Source organism: Rhipicephalus sanguineus, chromosome 3 (assembly GCF_013339695.2).
Source record: "Rhipicephalus sanguineus isolate Rsan-2018 chromosome 3, BIME_Rsan_1.4, whole genome shotgun sequence".
NCBI lineage: Eukaryota > Metazoa > Arthropoda > Arachnida > Ixodida > Ixodidae > Rhipicephalus > Rhipicephalus sanguineus.
This window is the reverse complement of record NC_051178.1, coordinates 178,689,732-178,705,566: the sequence shown is the minus strand read 5'-3', so window position 1 is coordinate 178,705,566 and position 15,835 is coordinate 178,689,732. Positions and strand designations below refer to the sequence as shown.

Below are 15,835 nucleotides of genomic sequence, written 5' to 3'. Positions count from 1 at the left end.
AGTCAGGTCCATCATACCATCCGATGGTGCCACCGTAGCAGGAGTCATTTACGACATTGACACCGAAATCCCTAACGAAGACCTTACTGTGCTCATAAAGCCAGCGAGTGCAGACAACGTCATTGTGAACGTCGGCCGCCTTGGTAACACACGTTGTGTGAGAATAACGTTCAAAGGTGACTGTCTCCCGTCCCATGTGAAGGTTGGCCATTTTCGTCACCAGGTTCGACCATTTATCCTCAAACACAAGAAAACATGGCTGATGCCTCCGTCATAGGAATCGGTATAACACGGAAGTGAAACATGTCTTCGCACTAGTAGTGCTTATTGTGTAGTAGCTTGTACAATGTCTATTCGTGTTTGGCAGCTATAGCACCGTTTGACGTGGATGCACCCATGTTGACGCCTAGTGGCATGTCTTCATCGTGACGACTAACGCCGATAACCATGATTAAAACGTTGTGGTAGCTGTAGTTGTGAACATAAATTTGGACACAGCGAATCGTGAATACCGCGTAAAGGTGACATCAACAAGCTCATAATCAACACTGGTACCCGATATGCACTTCTTCGAAACGTCGTCATTTAAGGAGAGAAACGGCACGGTGTCTGCTTTCTAGTAATGGGTAACGACGCCTGTGCTCATGCATTCACTACCCCACTACGCTTCAGCAACACAGGAGGCAGAGGTTCGTAGCTTGAGCCGCAAACGCGTGCGTCCCGCTGGCCTCTGTCTCGCTCCACCAACGCATGACATTCGCCCGTCGAAATCGTGTCCTTTCTGCAACGCGTATTGCAGCAGTTTTGTTAGTCGGTGCTCTCGCAATCGAAGCAGTCGGCGGCGGAGAAATCCCGTTGGTGCATGTGCAAGCTGCACTACTACAATGAGCCGGCGCACGCTAACACGAAGCGAAAGGCAAAGAATGTGACAGCTTCTAGGGTGCCTCGGCGACGCCACCGCGGCCAGTGTCCCTTGCTGGTATCAAGACGCTTTAACCATGACCTCCGATATCGCACGTAATCTCGGAGTAAGTGCTAGTAAGTGTCGATCGTGACGCATTAGTTCTCACCTCTCACAGACGGCGGCACCGCCCCGCTCCGTCTAAAGTAGCGGCGCTCTTTTATCCATGCCGCCACACCCTCACTGCGCCGTCAACCTCCTCTTTTTTCACCCTCTCTCTTGCGGCGCCGGCGCATCGGCAACGCTGAATGGCTGCGACGCACGATACCTCCCAGTCAGTTGACCCTGACGTCACGAAAAACGCGCGCAAGCAAACTTCGCGTGCCTTTAGTTGCTCACGCACGCCATGAACCCTCCACGCGCGCGCGAACCCTCCAGGCGTATGTGTACGGGTGTGCGCGGGTGTACGCGTATTTGTATGTATACATGTGTGCGCCTGCGTGTGTATGTGCGTGTGCGCACGTGTTTGCGTGTGTGCATGTGTGCGCCTGCGTGTGCGTGCATTTGTGTATGTGTGCATGTGTGCGCCATCGTGTGCGTGCGTTTGTGTATGTGTCTTCGCGCCTGTGTGTGTGCGTACGCGCACGTATGTGTGCATGTATGCGCCTGCGTACGTTTGTGCATGTCTGTATTGGCGCGTGTGTATGTGCTTGTGCGCACGTATGTGTGTGTATGTGTGTGCCTGCGCGTGCGTGCGTTTGTGGGTATTTTCGCGTGCGTGTCTATCGCGTGTGTATCCGTGTGTGTATGCATGTGCATGCGTGTCTGATTCGTGTGTGTATCCGCGTGTGTATGTATGTGCGTGCGTGTCTGTATCGCGTGTGTATGCGCGTGTGTATTACGTACGTGCGTGCGTGTGCGTATCGCGTGTGTATGTGCGTGCGTGTCTGTATCGCGTTTGTATGTATGTGCGTGCCTGTATCGCGTGTACGTGTATGTGGATGCCTGTCTGTACTGCTTGCGTATGCGCGTATGTATGTATGTATGTGCGTGCGTGGCTGTATCGCGTGTGTGTATGTGCGTGCGTGTCTGTAACGTGTGTGTATGCGCGTGTGTGTATGTATGTGCGTGCGTGCGCGTCTATATCATGTGTGTATGCGCGCGTGTATACATATGCGCGTGCGTGTCTGACAGCAGCATTGGCACAAAAAGGTTTAGGGCCCACTCATTTCGGCCAATTCAATTTAAGTAAACCGCCAGATTCCTTCTTGGCTACCTTCTTTGAGCTCGTCAAGACCATCATTATGAAATAAATTCTCATCTATGCTTTATGATGCTTACATAATGTGTGCTTAATACACCTCCGCGTTACGGACAGCCGAAGCGGCGACGAGAGGTAAACCAACCAGCCGCCATTGGATATACTCATTTTTTTCGAAGCGCTTCCGCGTATTTATCGAAGCGTGTTAAAAAATATACATTTGTCACTATGTTTCGGCGACCCAGAAGGCCCGCGAGGCGGCGGAGAGGCAAGACCTCGACGTCCCACGGGAGGCCTAGGCCCAGCCAACCAAATTGCTGGTTTCAATAAACGTTTATTCCTCCTCCTGTCACTATGTTTCATCGGAAGCCCACTTTCGTCAAGACTGTTTCTTAAGGGACAGATTCTCAGTTAATGCTTCAAGGGGCCGATTCTCCTCGGATTTCTCCCCGCCCCTGGTGGGGAGGATGCCGGAGAATTGAGGAGGGAAACGCGCGCGCGGAGGAGAGTGTCGCTACTTTCAAGATCAAGGGGCTTTAGCTCTGCCCCGCCTACCTACATCGCTAACAGAGAGCACCGTGCGAGAGAGAATGTGTGAAAGATATAAGGTGTGTTCGTGAGGTGTCCACCATCTGCCAACGTAGCTTGCTCGGTTGAACATCGGGCGCTCACCGTCGCGGCCGCAAGGTCGTACGTTCGATTCCCAGCGGCGGATCTTTTTTTTGGTTTTCTTCGTTCTCACCCGTTGGCGTATATTTCATCAACGTCATATCCATAACGGATGTACTTGGTGGACCCCGGCATTAAACACTTTCGTGTTAAAAAGTAACAACTGTGACAATTGGTGGTTCGCACTCGTCCTGAGTATACTTGTGCGTTCGTTTCGTGCGTCCTTCTTTGTTATTAGACAGATTTAGTTGGGCGTCCGCAGCAGCTCTGCGGACGCAGCCTGCCAGCCATTTCCTATGGCAGGCTGCGTCCGTAAAGCTGTTGCGGACGCTCAACTAAATCTGTCCATTGACGGTGCTATAGCTGCCAAACACCAATAGACATTGGACAAGCTGTCATATATCAATGCACAATAAACGCTCAACTACCTCTGTGAAGACACGTTTCAGTTTCGTGCTATACCAATTCATATGACGGAGGGGTCAGCGATGGTTGTTTAGGGGCGAAGCTCCTTAGGGTGTGGGTCGTTCCATACTCTGTAGTAGTAGAATGTAGCCACCTTGCCCGATCGGAAACGGGCGAGGTGGATCGGCAACGGCGCGAGGACCCTGCCGTACGGGAGTTAAATCACACTAAAAAACATACTTTGCGGGCGATATACTCTAGTGAGCTTTCAAATTTTCGTCTTAATGTACATGATAAAGAAATTATTTCTACGAAAAACGCAAAGCACACCTTGAGCAAGATGTTTTATATGATGTACACTCTTTATATGATGTACTGGGCGAATTTCACGGAAGAGTTTCACGGTTTACCGATGATTCCCTCCGGAGCTTCGCCCCACTCATCATCATTCACCCCGTGGATATGCTGTGATTTTTCTATCAAGTGAGTTAGAGCCGTTACAACATAAGCTCATTTATGTCACTACACAATCAGTTTTACATTTTTAGGGGCGAAGCTCCTTAAGGCGGCACCCGTTCGTCTCTCGTAGTCGTAGTAGTGCGTAACCAGTCGTAACGCTAGTACCAGATCTTGACCTCCAAGGTGGTGCCGGTGGGAGATTTTTCCTGTGCGTTGTTGAACAATAAAAAATTCGCAGCGTGCGCGTTAACTAAAAGCCGAATTCTTCTGTCTCTCATTCCCCATTAGCAGCCATTGGCATGTTCCAGTAGGAAACGTTAGTAGAAGTAGAAGTGTAAGTGTTAGCTAAAAGCCGACTTCTGTCTCTCATTCCCATTAGCAGCCATTGTTTACCTCCAAGGTAGTGCCTGGTGAGATTTCTCCTGTGCGTGATTAAACAATAAAAATTTTGTTCAAAACGCCGTTGATTGATGAAATAAACCAACGAAGACGCCAGATGTTTTCTAAAAGCAAAACGAAAGAACGCCAGATGTTTCTAAAGCAAAACGAAAGGACGCCAGCTGCTTAACGAAAGACGCCAGATGTTTTCTAAAGCAATGGTTTTCTAAACAATGAAAATTCACAGCGTACATGTAAAATTAAAGTGAGCTGCAAGTCGTCATAACTCATCGAACCTTTAGTATAAACGCGCCCGATCTCACGTCGGTGATGATGTACTGGGCAGAATTCACCGAAGATTCACGGTTTACCGATGAACCTCCGCAGCTTCGCCCACTCATCATCATTCACTCCGTGGATATGCTGTGATTTTTTTTCACAACTTTAGTGAGACAGCGGCGCATCGCTGGCTTATCTATTATTTCTTGCCAGCCTGCCTACCTTCCCGCCTTCCTACCTGCATGTCTGCGTGTTTGGTTACTTCATGCAATGTGAAAACTTCGAAAAAGTGCTATAAATAGAAATCATTTAAATTGCGGCATACGTCTTTTAGCTTGACGAATAAGTCTTCATAATAACCTGAACAGTACTCGCCGACGAAGGCACTTCACTGAAGCGGTCTCTGTGATCACACTGCGACTGTAAGGATTGAGACGTACGGCCTGAGCATCGAGGTCGGTCTGGCTGAACTGCCGGGCCTCAGCACCACCGACCATGAGCAGTCCGCGACGAGGATGAGATGTGACCTTGTAGGTGATGGCTCCCGCTCCGGCGCGCAGGTTTGTCTCCGCAGACAGGTTTGCCGAACTCAGCGGTGCCGCATCGCCACGCCGCACTACTAGTCCCGTATTGACTGCCACCTGCAGGGACGCTATGCATGAGGGGATCGTCAAACATCTTCAAAATGAATTGCACTGTCGCTTGGGAAACATGGGGCACCGGTCGCAATAGATACAAGAAAGACGGCGTAGACAGTAGGAGTGCACCTAAGGACTGGTTGGTGCATCGTTTGGAAGAGAACAAGCACAGCTAGAGACGACACGATGATAGAGCGATGGACAGGGTACTGTCAGTCGTTTTATAGCCGCACCGTCTCTAGAACTGGTTGTTCTTGGTATAGACAGTGAGCGCTGATGCTGACTCGGGCTCCATCTTTCTCTTGGTACATGCGACAACTGGATGAATAGGCGCATCAAGGTGGCTGTCACCGAAGCGAGGTCTTCACGAGTTCTTCACGAGGTCTCTTCGGAATGTGGGTTACAGTGCACCGAAAAGATTCTTCAACTGTAAGGTTGCCACAGACGTAACAGGAGAGATGGACCAGCACTTGTGAACGTTTCTTGTATCGAATCCCGCGCAGTTACGCACGCTTCACACAAAGAAGCTACAGCTCTTACAAAGGTGAAATTTAGCTCACGACGCGCGAATGGGCGTTTTTGCGATTCTTTTCCATCTACAGATGTCTTCAGATTTATATCTCGCAGCATTGAGAACTGCGAACCACCTTCACTTGACTATACACCGTGCAGTGTTGTGGACGCCATGTGGACGCCAGCACCCTTTCTTATTCTCATATCATGTATTCGCAATCGAGAAAGATATGTCTATATTCTCTCTGCTGTGTGTTTTGACATGTAAAAAATAAACCATCATACGAAAAGTCTGCAGCACCTGCCCAGTTGTAATCAACATGCTCGCCTGCGTCATTTAGCGATGAAGAAATATTCACTGATAAAGATTAATAAAGATTACTACTAAACAAACATGTTGCTGTCGGTAGAAGAGATAAGAAGTAGATTTCAGTTTGTCATTCGAAGGTCACCTGCAATCACCCGTTCGCCTCACGTTTGGCTGCTGTCTGTCGCTACATGTCACTCCAGCTTAAGATATTTGAAAATGGCCCCAGTTCTTCTGCGACTGTCGTATTAGTCAGAAATTGCGCAAGGCTCATATTCGTTTGAATAAAAGTGCAAGGAAGCCACAGTCCGGAGCTAATGTTTTGACTACAGTCAGAACAACAGCTGTTATCCTGACTAAGGCAAGTCTTTTTTTGCGTGAAGCTGAGATAACCTTGCCGGACAACTTCTAATAGATTTATGTATTCATTCTGATGTTGTCATATTGTGGTGTTTCGTAACGTGGATCATTTAGAACAAAACGCAAAATCACATAGTTTAACTTTCGAAGACAACCCGCGGGCTGTGAGGGACGCATTATGGATCAGTGTCGATTACGTGGTATCCTTCAATATGAATCTAGATCAAACCCCACGAGCACTTTTTACATTCCGCCCCAATTGGAATGCAGCAGCGGTAGTCGAAAATCGAAACCTCGAGCTCGGCAGCGGAAGGCAAGAGCCAAAGGGCATCACATCACGCAATATCCAAGTACTCATAAAACTTCAAGAATTGACGTTATAGATAACTTTATTGACTTACTCTGACGAATGGCTTAGAGGCACGGATCTCGAGCACCCCGGAGGCGTAGTACTGTCCGTCGGTCACCCATAGTACGGCACGGGCTGATGGTGCGCCACTGTGCCTGCATCGATAGAAACACAAGTAAATACCATGCCAGAGCATTACAATACTTGCTGTACTAAGGACAGTTGATGAAGTAGAATGACAATGCATTGTATCAAAATGGCAAGTCGAACGCTGTGTTCGTTCCCTCTCTTTTGTCCTCTTTTTCTGTACGCTGTTTTCTTAAAAAAAAAACGACAAATATTTTGTCTGTGTTGGAGAGGAAGGAGAACAGAGTTTTATACGTCGAAGAATACAGGATCGTGTGGAGCGCATATATTGCGCTTGCTTGCAGCCGCCTGGATTTCATTGCTGATGACAATAGACCATAGATGGGCAAAATAAACGCCACTCGCTCAAACTCACTCAAAAATATATATTTTGCTTCTGGCCCAATCGAGTTGAGGCAACCTAAAATTCCACTCAGCCGGACTAATATAGGATAAAATTTACCCAAACTCTGCTTGGTCTGGTCTCACCCGGACTGAAACTCACTAATTTTTTGCTCTACTGGGCTCACACAAACTCACCAAAATTTTATTTAGGAGGACTCGCTCGGACTCGGATTCACGGGTTGGTGTGAGTCTTAGTGATTCTTGGTGAGTCGCTCACGAGTGAGTTTGCCAACCTATGCACTAGACTACGTTTAGCGACTGAGTACGAAAAATCAATGTTCAGACAGGCACGTAGCCAGGATTTTTTTTCGGGGGGGGGGGGGGGGCCCAAGGCCTAATTTTTCGAAAGACAATCTTTCCATGGCAAAAACAAAAAAAGTACCCTGGGAATATAGAGGGCTGGAAAAATTTCGGGGGGGGCCCGGGCCCCCCTGGCCCCCCCCTTGCCTACGTGCCTGCGTTCAGATATTATGCAAGCTCATGGAAAGTACAGGGAACTTGTATCAACCTGCCATACGAAGGCGGGATTATCAGTCTAGCCGACTGATGCCCTCAATTAAGTTTCTTTTCGGGCGTAGAAATGTGCTTTCGATGCATGTTCGTAGGCTACTATCTCAGCCTTGACTTTATGTGCTTCCTCGTTATTCTTTTTATGTTATGCTACCGGCGGTAAAATCTATACGACTCAGAGCCAGCGACGTTTCAACGTTTAACTTGCAATGTGGAATTAACGCGGCCGAAAGATAATTTTTCTATATTCTCCGCAATTGTCAAGAGGCGCTGGCTAACACTTCTAGGGCTTAAAATCCAGTACACATAGATAAGCACATAATGGTGTAATAGTAGCGCAAAAAAAGACGAAGACAAGAAAGTGAACACCACAAGCGCTTGTGGTGTTCACTTTCTTGTCTTCGTCTTTTTTTGCGCTACTATTACACCATTATGAATCAGTACCAACTTGCTCGCCTTTCCGTTAAGCACATAAGAACGCGGGCGGGGTGACAGCCATCACCATAGCTCTACTGGTAGGGCATCGTGCGAGAAAATGTAGGATGTGGTCTTAGCGTCGACAAGTTCGCTTTTCGTCCAGTTTCATTTCTCTTTTCGTCGTGCTTTCTACGTTTCAGCTGAAAGAAAAGTTTACTTTATGTTTTCTTTTGGCTTCGTTGTCTGGTTGCTTCATGTGGTTGCTCATAACAAACATATAGAACCCTTCAGTTCCACTTGTACTTTTCGCTCAATTTATAGGTGATTGCGTTAGCACGTGCAAGCTACCAGAACTACAGGAAAACAACTGAAGAAATCACAGCCCATGCACTCCGTACAGATGTTTAACAAGTGAAGCTGAAGTGTGCTGCCCCGGTGTTTATCACTGGTTAATCTCGACGGTTCATTACAGTCTCCCCAATTATCGGTTATGTTTGACCAGAAATCTTAATTGGTGTTTGTTGCCCGTGTATTCCCTTCTTAATTTTTAGTGGACGAGTAGTAGCGGGATTTGCCCAATTTCTGTGACACGTTTTTTGCCCGCGGACGACTTCTTCATTGTTAGTGGACCAGTGGTGAGTAGTGGGGTTTGTCCAATTTCTGTAGCACATAACGCACTAGGAGTTTTGGTTTACATAGGACGGACGAACTTTGGTTTCCCCTAGTCATATGCAACTTCACTGTAAAAAAAAATGGAATGCCCCAGTGCCATCCTACGTTGTTTTAGTGAGAACCTCCGCAGGCTTTCATTCCTTCAGTGTACACTAACGTGCGTCAAAGTCTTCCATCTTGTTTTCCGCTCAGCGAAAGAACGTTGCTGTCGTGAAGAACAGTCAAACCACCGATGTCGTAGAGATCAAGAGCCGCTAATCCGGAGCGTCGAGTTCTCGTCGTGCGCGTACTCACCGGAAGATTATCTTCCCGCTGTCCAGGTCGGCCTGCGTGAAACGGTACACCTGGCTTGCCATGTTGTCGGCGTGAAACAGGGCACCGTTTGGGATGTCCCGGCGTGTGTACTGAATCTGCGAGGGGGGAGAGTCGACGTCCTCGTAGCGCAGGTCTTGAGAAGTTAGCGGCCGCTCGGAGTCGGCCACAACCTGGAACACCCGGTCGACCACGCGAACCGGCGGGTTGTCATTGCGCATCGTCACCGAGATCCTGCGTACGTGTACACACAGCAGGTTACGGAAGTACTAGCAAGTGTCCTGTGACGCATTAGCTCTGACGGAAGTTAGAGAAATGTAAGACCACACTGATCGAAGGTGCCGAGAAAGCCACCGCGCTGGTACGGTGGTTACGGTGCTCGGCTGCTGACCCGAAGGTCCCGTGTACGATCCCAGCCGCGGCGGTCGCATTTTCCATGGAGGCGAGAACGCTGGAGGCCCGTGTACTTAGATTTAGGTGCACATTAGATCCCCAGGTGACTGAAATTTCCGGAGCCCTCCAATACGGCGTCTCTGCTTACGATATCGTGGCCTTGGCACGTAAAGCCGCAGCAATTATTATTAAAACGTGCCGAGAACAGAATGACGAGAGAGCAGTGCGGAAGTAAAAAAAAAAAAAGATGCCGTGAAAGAACACGGAAAAGCGATGCTCTCTTGACTACTTCTTTTCTCGGCTTTACTATAACCAAGTAATTAACGGAGGCACGTAACATTGGTCACCAATCATGCCTTCTCCTTGTAATTTGTCGTCGACGGTGCAGAGTCTGCACAGCCCGCAATACTGAGCACGTCTACTGCGTTCACGTATTTTCAAAGTGATTGCGTGGCCCGGAAAATAACGCATTAGATATGATGAGACAAGCCTCACCCTATTTAATATGCACCGATGGCCGTTCGCAATTCTGTTCGTAAAGAGCATGAACGAGCTGAACATATTGTTAACATCAAGTAAGAAGCGAAGGTGTTGGCCAAGAACGAACATTTCATACGATCCGAGAATCTGGTTGTATTCGGCAATTGTTCTCCACATACCGTGGAAAACCAATGCTGACGTCTCATACTATCTGAAGAATAGGTTTACTAGATTCCAACATGTTGGCGTCGTGCCCTTATCGTTACTACGTTCGTTTTAGGTGAACGCGTTAAGCTTTTTACAGCGCGCTTTTCAGTGCGCAAAGTTGTGCATCTGACGCTGCTGCATAGGTTTTTTTGGTTACTACTGATGTGGTTATCGTAAATAGCCTTGAAAGCCTTGTCGAGTTACACTTTCTGAAGACGTGTCAGCAATTTCATAGGCAGTGCGCACAAAAAAGGTATAGCCGTATCGCTAACGCAAAGTCGGTGTCAGTTGACCCGACCTGCAATATACACTGCTGGTGCATACGTGCAAGCCAAGGGAGCAACGTTCTCTTATGTTTTAAAGGACATGCGAGTCAACGTGATGATCAGACAGATGCAATGAAATGTACTGAAAAGACATGCGAGTCGTGTAACGACATGGTCAATAAACATGATGATCAGATAGTTTTGATGAAGCGTAGTGAAAAGATATAAGGGTCAGACAAGTTTCGATCGGTCACGCAAGTGACTCGGATGCATACGAAGTCGAGGTGGAAGCCGACAGGTGGAAACAAAAGAGTGCGGATAGATTGAACGAGCAGGAGTAAGTGCCTTAGACATGCTGGCGGGCTATTCGATAGGAGGACCTATCTTTGTCGAAGGCGCCTTGTCATCCTTGGCGTGTTAGTTTTAAGCAGGTTACTGTGGACCGCCATGTCCCGTGGTGTCGCTGCTGGTAATATATATATATATATATATATATATATATATATATATATATATATATATATATATGTGTGTGTGTGTGTGTGTGTGTGTGTGTGTGTGTGTGTGTGTGTGTGTGTGTGCATGTATGTATGTATGTATGTATGTACAGACGAGTCCACTGTTAAAGGGAACACTCGTGTTCCGGGTATGCATGAATTTCGCGCTCCTACAACAATATTGTGGCTTAGATTTGCATAATACTACTGGTGGTTGACAGTTCTGAACCCCTATGGCAGACTGTTAACATGCACGAACAATCTTTCCACATGCACTAGCCCTTAGGGGGCCAACAACATGAAAGGTGCTCATTCGAGTGCTCCCTTTAACAGTGGACCGTACTGTACATATATGCATACATGTAAAGTAAGTGCGCTCGTTACCTGAAAGTGCCGTACAACAACCGTTCTCCCTGCTCGTAGGCCACAAAGTCGAACTCGTCGAGGCTGTTCTCGGAGTCGTCGTGCCGGTACACGAGACGACCGGCCTCCATCTGCTCCGAAGTGAAGTTGAGCACGGCGCGCTGTTCGACGCGTTCTCGGGTCGCGTCTAGAAGGCGTAGTTCGCCGTGGCTGGGCGCGCGTGTGACGTTAAAGCGCGCCCGGCGACCCTGCAGCAGCGGTCGCAGCCCTCCGAGCGCCGTCTGACCACCTTCGGCGACGGTCAGCTCTTCGCTGACCAGCACGGCGTCCTTGGGCATGTGGCACACGCGGAACTCCTGGTCGCGTGCCTGCGCTCCGCCGTCCGTGGACACACGGAATCGGAACACGTCCGACACGCGGGTAAGGGCGCGTCGTTTGAGCTGGTAGCGCAGCAGTCCCTGGTCAATCTGCGTGCATAGAAGACATTAATGTTGAAGGATGACAAATAGGTGGGCATAATTATGCTTTGGTATTGCTAGACAACGAATACACGAACTCGTTGTCTAGTGCTGCTCTACCATAATTATAAATGTATAAATGTATTAGTGTAATAGTAACTCATAGTAAACCACAAAAATGGTAGCCGGTGGTATTTCGCGTCCGAAGATGATCAGTGAAATTGGCATAATTTGGCATAATGAGTGCCAAAAGAAGGGCTACATTCTCATGCATGTACGTACATTTGTGTTCATGAAAAGTGTAGCTATGTGAATATATCTGGGAAGGGCTTCGGTCTTGCGGTTGATCTAATAGGCTGATAACGGTGTGACGTCACCACCCTGACCTCAGCACGGCTGGATCGGACTTACTCCTAAACGCTCACATATTTCAGTTGTTGAATTCTGCCGTTCCGTGTTTAACCCATCTCCTTACCTGCAGCTGCGTGAATTGACTGCCTGCCGCAAGCACCACAGGGGCCGCGGCGCCGTGCGGGAGAACCGCTAGCAACAGGTTACCGGCCTGCGGCGGCTGCTCGAGTGTGTAGACGACGGCGTCGGCAGCCGACGGCTTGGGCCACGAGGCGTACGTGAGATGTGCGGCGCTTACGACGCCCTCGAGCACGCCCTCGAGGGTCAGTTGCTCGTTGTGCACCGCCTGGACGCTCTCAAACGACAGCCGGAAATCGTACGGTCCTGCTCGAGCGCTGGCGCACGAGATGAAGAACTGGAAGCTGTCCGAGGCCGCCGAGTCTTCGTTGGGCGCGCTCACCACCGCGCCGTCTTTGCCAGGTTCTGGCTGAATCGGTGGCGTGGGATGAGGATCCTCCTTGAGTCTATCCACGTAGCGGACCTTGCCGCGCACGATGTGCCGCTGGCTGAAGTGTCCCACGGGAGACCATCGGCCGGTACTCTTGAGTCGCTCCAGGGTACCGCGACGAGGCGGTCTTGTCACCTGCAAAAGAGGGAGTGAGAATAATTGGAAGAGGCCTTGAAACTATGCATAACTGTACCAAGTGAATTCCTGCATGAAGCAAGGTTGCATGCGTATCCATGGCACCGCGTTGTACTATGTCTCAGGGCAGGCCTTCGAAAAAAAAGAAAGTACGTTCATCATGCTGGACCACTTAGTTTTCTCAGAAGACAGTTAATCGGTCCGATTCATGTATTTCATCTATGAATTACATCTAGTTGGTGTACTCTTTTTTCGTTTTTGTAACGACCGCACCTTTTAGAGTATAACCTTGAAGTGACTCAAAACATATCTTGATCAGAGTTCTACGTAATGCGTTAAAAATAATTGATTACTTGTAATCAAATACATTTTCTTGTAATTGATTACCGGTAATAACTCTTTATCCAAAATCAAGTTGTGACCAGTCTTTGACGGCAGTTCTCTTCCCGAAAAATATGCGACCGCTCTGTATGGACCCGCCGTGATCTCAGATGTTACAGAGCCTGTTTTTTCACCTCTTCCTTGGTCTTACCTGCGACGCCTCACCCGAGCGCCGGCAAACAGCGAAGCGCGATGCTTCATAGAGGACGTGGACACTAGCATCGAAGCACTGCGTAACTACGAGCTGGTGCGCAAGGTGTTTCTACGTTGTAATGCCGACCTTCCCTCCAGCGCATGCATTGGGAGAATGTTCATTGTAGCTGCTGACCTCTTAACGAGAAAACGTGGAAGAATCAGCGACGACAACTTCGAAAAACAACTCCTGTTGAAAGTTAACAACTTGTAACACTATATCACGGAAACCACAGTAAGCCACCCAGCCTTCACTCAATCCTTCATCCTTCCCTCTATATATACAAGCTACAGTAGTCTTAGTATACTTGAGTTACAGCAATAATATTTCGAAGGAAAGTAACGCAAAAGTAATCGATTACATTTCTGTAATTGTTCAGTTACTTTTCGGGGACTGTATTGACCACTGTAATCAATAATATTTTATAGGAAGTAATTGCAATTGTAATCGGTTACTTATTTTTTTTTTGTAACGTTAACAAGTATGATCTTGATAGATGCGCCAGTAGGTACGGCTTATTTTTTGCAATAGTACCTTGACTTTAGTACCGACACATAGTACCGAGGCATAGACTATACCGTCGACAGAAAACTCAGAAAGAGCGATCACTTACAACTCAGTTGTCAGTCAGCGCTCGTCTGTGTCTATCTGTGTCTCCTGTCTTCGTCTAAGTCGCCCTGCATTTCTCCGAGTTATTTTTGCCGTATTTGATTACTTTCATTGTGCACCTCTTGAGCGGTTGAGTGCGCTTATGCTTGCAAGCCACATTACATTTCTCTCTCTCTCTCTCTCTCGCAAGCTACATTGTTTCTTGCTGCTGAAGCGATGCAGTCACAGTGCAGCAAATGATAACCTAATTACTTTTCTTCTTTACCACCAGCTGCAAGAACCAAAACAAGCTATAACGAAAGAGGGAAAAGAAAGAAGTCTTCTTCGATTGTTGTTCGTACGTGGCACACACACAAGGGCGCGTACCTCGTAGCGTATCTCGAGGTTCTGGTCGGGTGCATTGGTGACGGCGGACAGGTTGGCAGAGCTGATGGTCGCCCACCCTCCACGGGCCACCATGAGGCCCGTGTTGTTGACCAGGGCGAGGCTCAGCTCGAAGGTGACCACGCGCAGCACCACCGTTTGCGTGCTGTCCGAGACGGATGGTCCGCCGCCCTTGTCCGACACCCCGAGCGCCACGTGCGACTCCGCCTCGCGGCCCCGGTGCACGAAGCTCACCAGGCGCCGGTCAATGTCCTCCTGAAACGTTCAAGGCAGAATGCTGAGGAAGGCCACAAGCAACACTCGACTGTTTCGACCAGAGGTTTCGATGCGAGACTATTATTATATGCAGAGAGCTCTTAGCTTTAGCGGTATTGGATGTTGCCGACTCATGCGTTGACTTTGCGTGCTAAGCGTAGATAGCTGGGCTAGTTGGTTTTGGATATAGATATTTAACATGATACTGGCGAACAGGACACGGACGAGTAGAGGACGAGGCAGGAAGAGTTATCTGTTAGACAGCCATGAGGTGTACGATAGTTTACGTTAGCTGCTGTTTAACTGCCCGACTGATTATCTGTCGTCACGCGCTTTGGCACTAGTGGCTAGAGCACTGCACGGGCTCGGGCCTACCCGAAAACCCGGGCCCGGCCCGGCCCGTGGGCCGGGCCGGGCCGGGTAAAGTAGTTTTCACGGCGGGCCCGGGCCGGGCTCGGGCCTGAAGCTCCGGGCTTAGGGCCGGGCCCGGGTTTGAGGTGGCGGGCTCGGGTCGGGCCGGGCTTGGACTTTGATCGGTTCTTAAATGGACACTATAGTGAAGCACTGAATCATTGTAGACTAAAATGTACTCTATGAATTCCAATGTCATTCATTTCGCCATCATAAGTTTATTATCAGACGAGAAAATGAATTTCAAAATTCCCTTTTTTAAATTTCGCGCCGAGACTCCGATCGTGACATCACGGATTTCAAACTCTATTTGTCGTATTTGGGGGACATTGGCTCTACAAAAATTCCTGACAGTCGTTATGTTAAGTCTATGGGCCCCTAAGAGGTCAATGTACTCCATTTTTATTGATTAGGAACTACGTAGGCCTCATTAGACGCCGTCAGAATCTAAGATGTCACGGCGTCTGCTGCGCGAACTTCAAAGGGGTGTCGCCACCCGCATTTACCTTTTTGCGCGTTTTCTCACTTACCAAGAGTCTTGTCCCGGCGAGCGTGGTGATTTAAGAATTGCAAAATAGTAATGTACTGATAATAGTAAAAATGTTTTTCTTTCTACTGCCCCTTCAAGTTTGTTCCACATACGTTGTGCATGCATATATGTTTCACATTTTCTCTCGAAAAAACGCTTTTTTATGTGAGGCAAGCTATTTGGAGGTCGTATCAAATGTCAGCTAACGTTGCCATTTAAAAGAAGAGCTTTCCGATATATCATATATGGGTCGTTTCTGAAGGGTATTTGGCGGCAGGATTCCAACAACATATCGATACCTATCTTCAACATGACTAAACTCTGGACGCCGATTTTGAAATATGTGGTTTCGTTTCACGTTTAGGTATAACACATGGTCGCCGCAGGGGGTGCCTCACGACATAAAAAGGCTTTAGACGTGTCATGCGTGTTTAGCTTAAGAACGCACCTATAA

General features: G+C 48.3%; 1 protein-coding gene across 1 annotated transcript in view; it reads right to left on the bottom strand.

The window, feature by feature from the left end:
* Positions 1-15,835, bottom strand: part of LOC119386134 (chondroitin sulfate proteoglycan 4-like) — a 71,651-nt gene that overhangs the window by 14,873 nt on the left and 40,943 nt on the right. Inside the window, exons 6-11 of the mRNA XM_049414228.1 lie at positions 14,169-14,441; positions 12,101-12,619; positions 11,189-11,634; positions 8,944-9,195; positions 6,572-6,674; positions 4,793-4,993 (exon numbers count right to left, since the gene is read on the bottom strand). Coding sequence (XP_049270185.1) covers positions 4,793-4,993; positions 6,572-6,674; positions 8,944-9,195; positions 11,189-11,634; positions 12,101-12,619; positions 14,169-14,441 — 1,794 coding nt within the window. The remainder of the gene's footprint in view (positions 1-4,792; positions 4,994-6,571; positions 6,675-8,943; positions 9,196-11,188; positions 11,635-12,100; positions 12,620-14,168; positions 14,442-15,835) is intronic.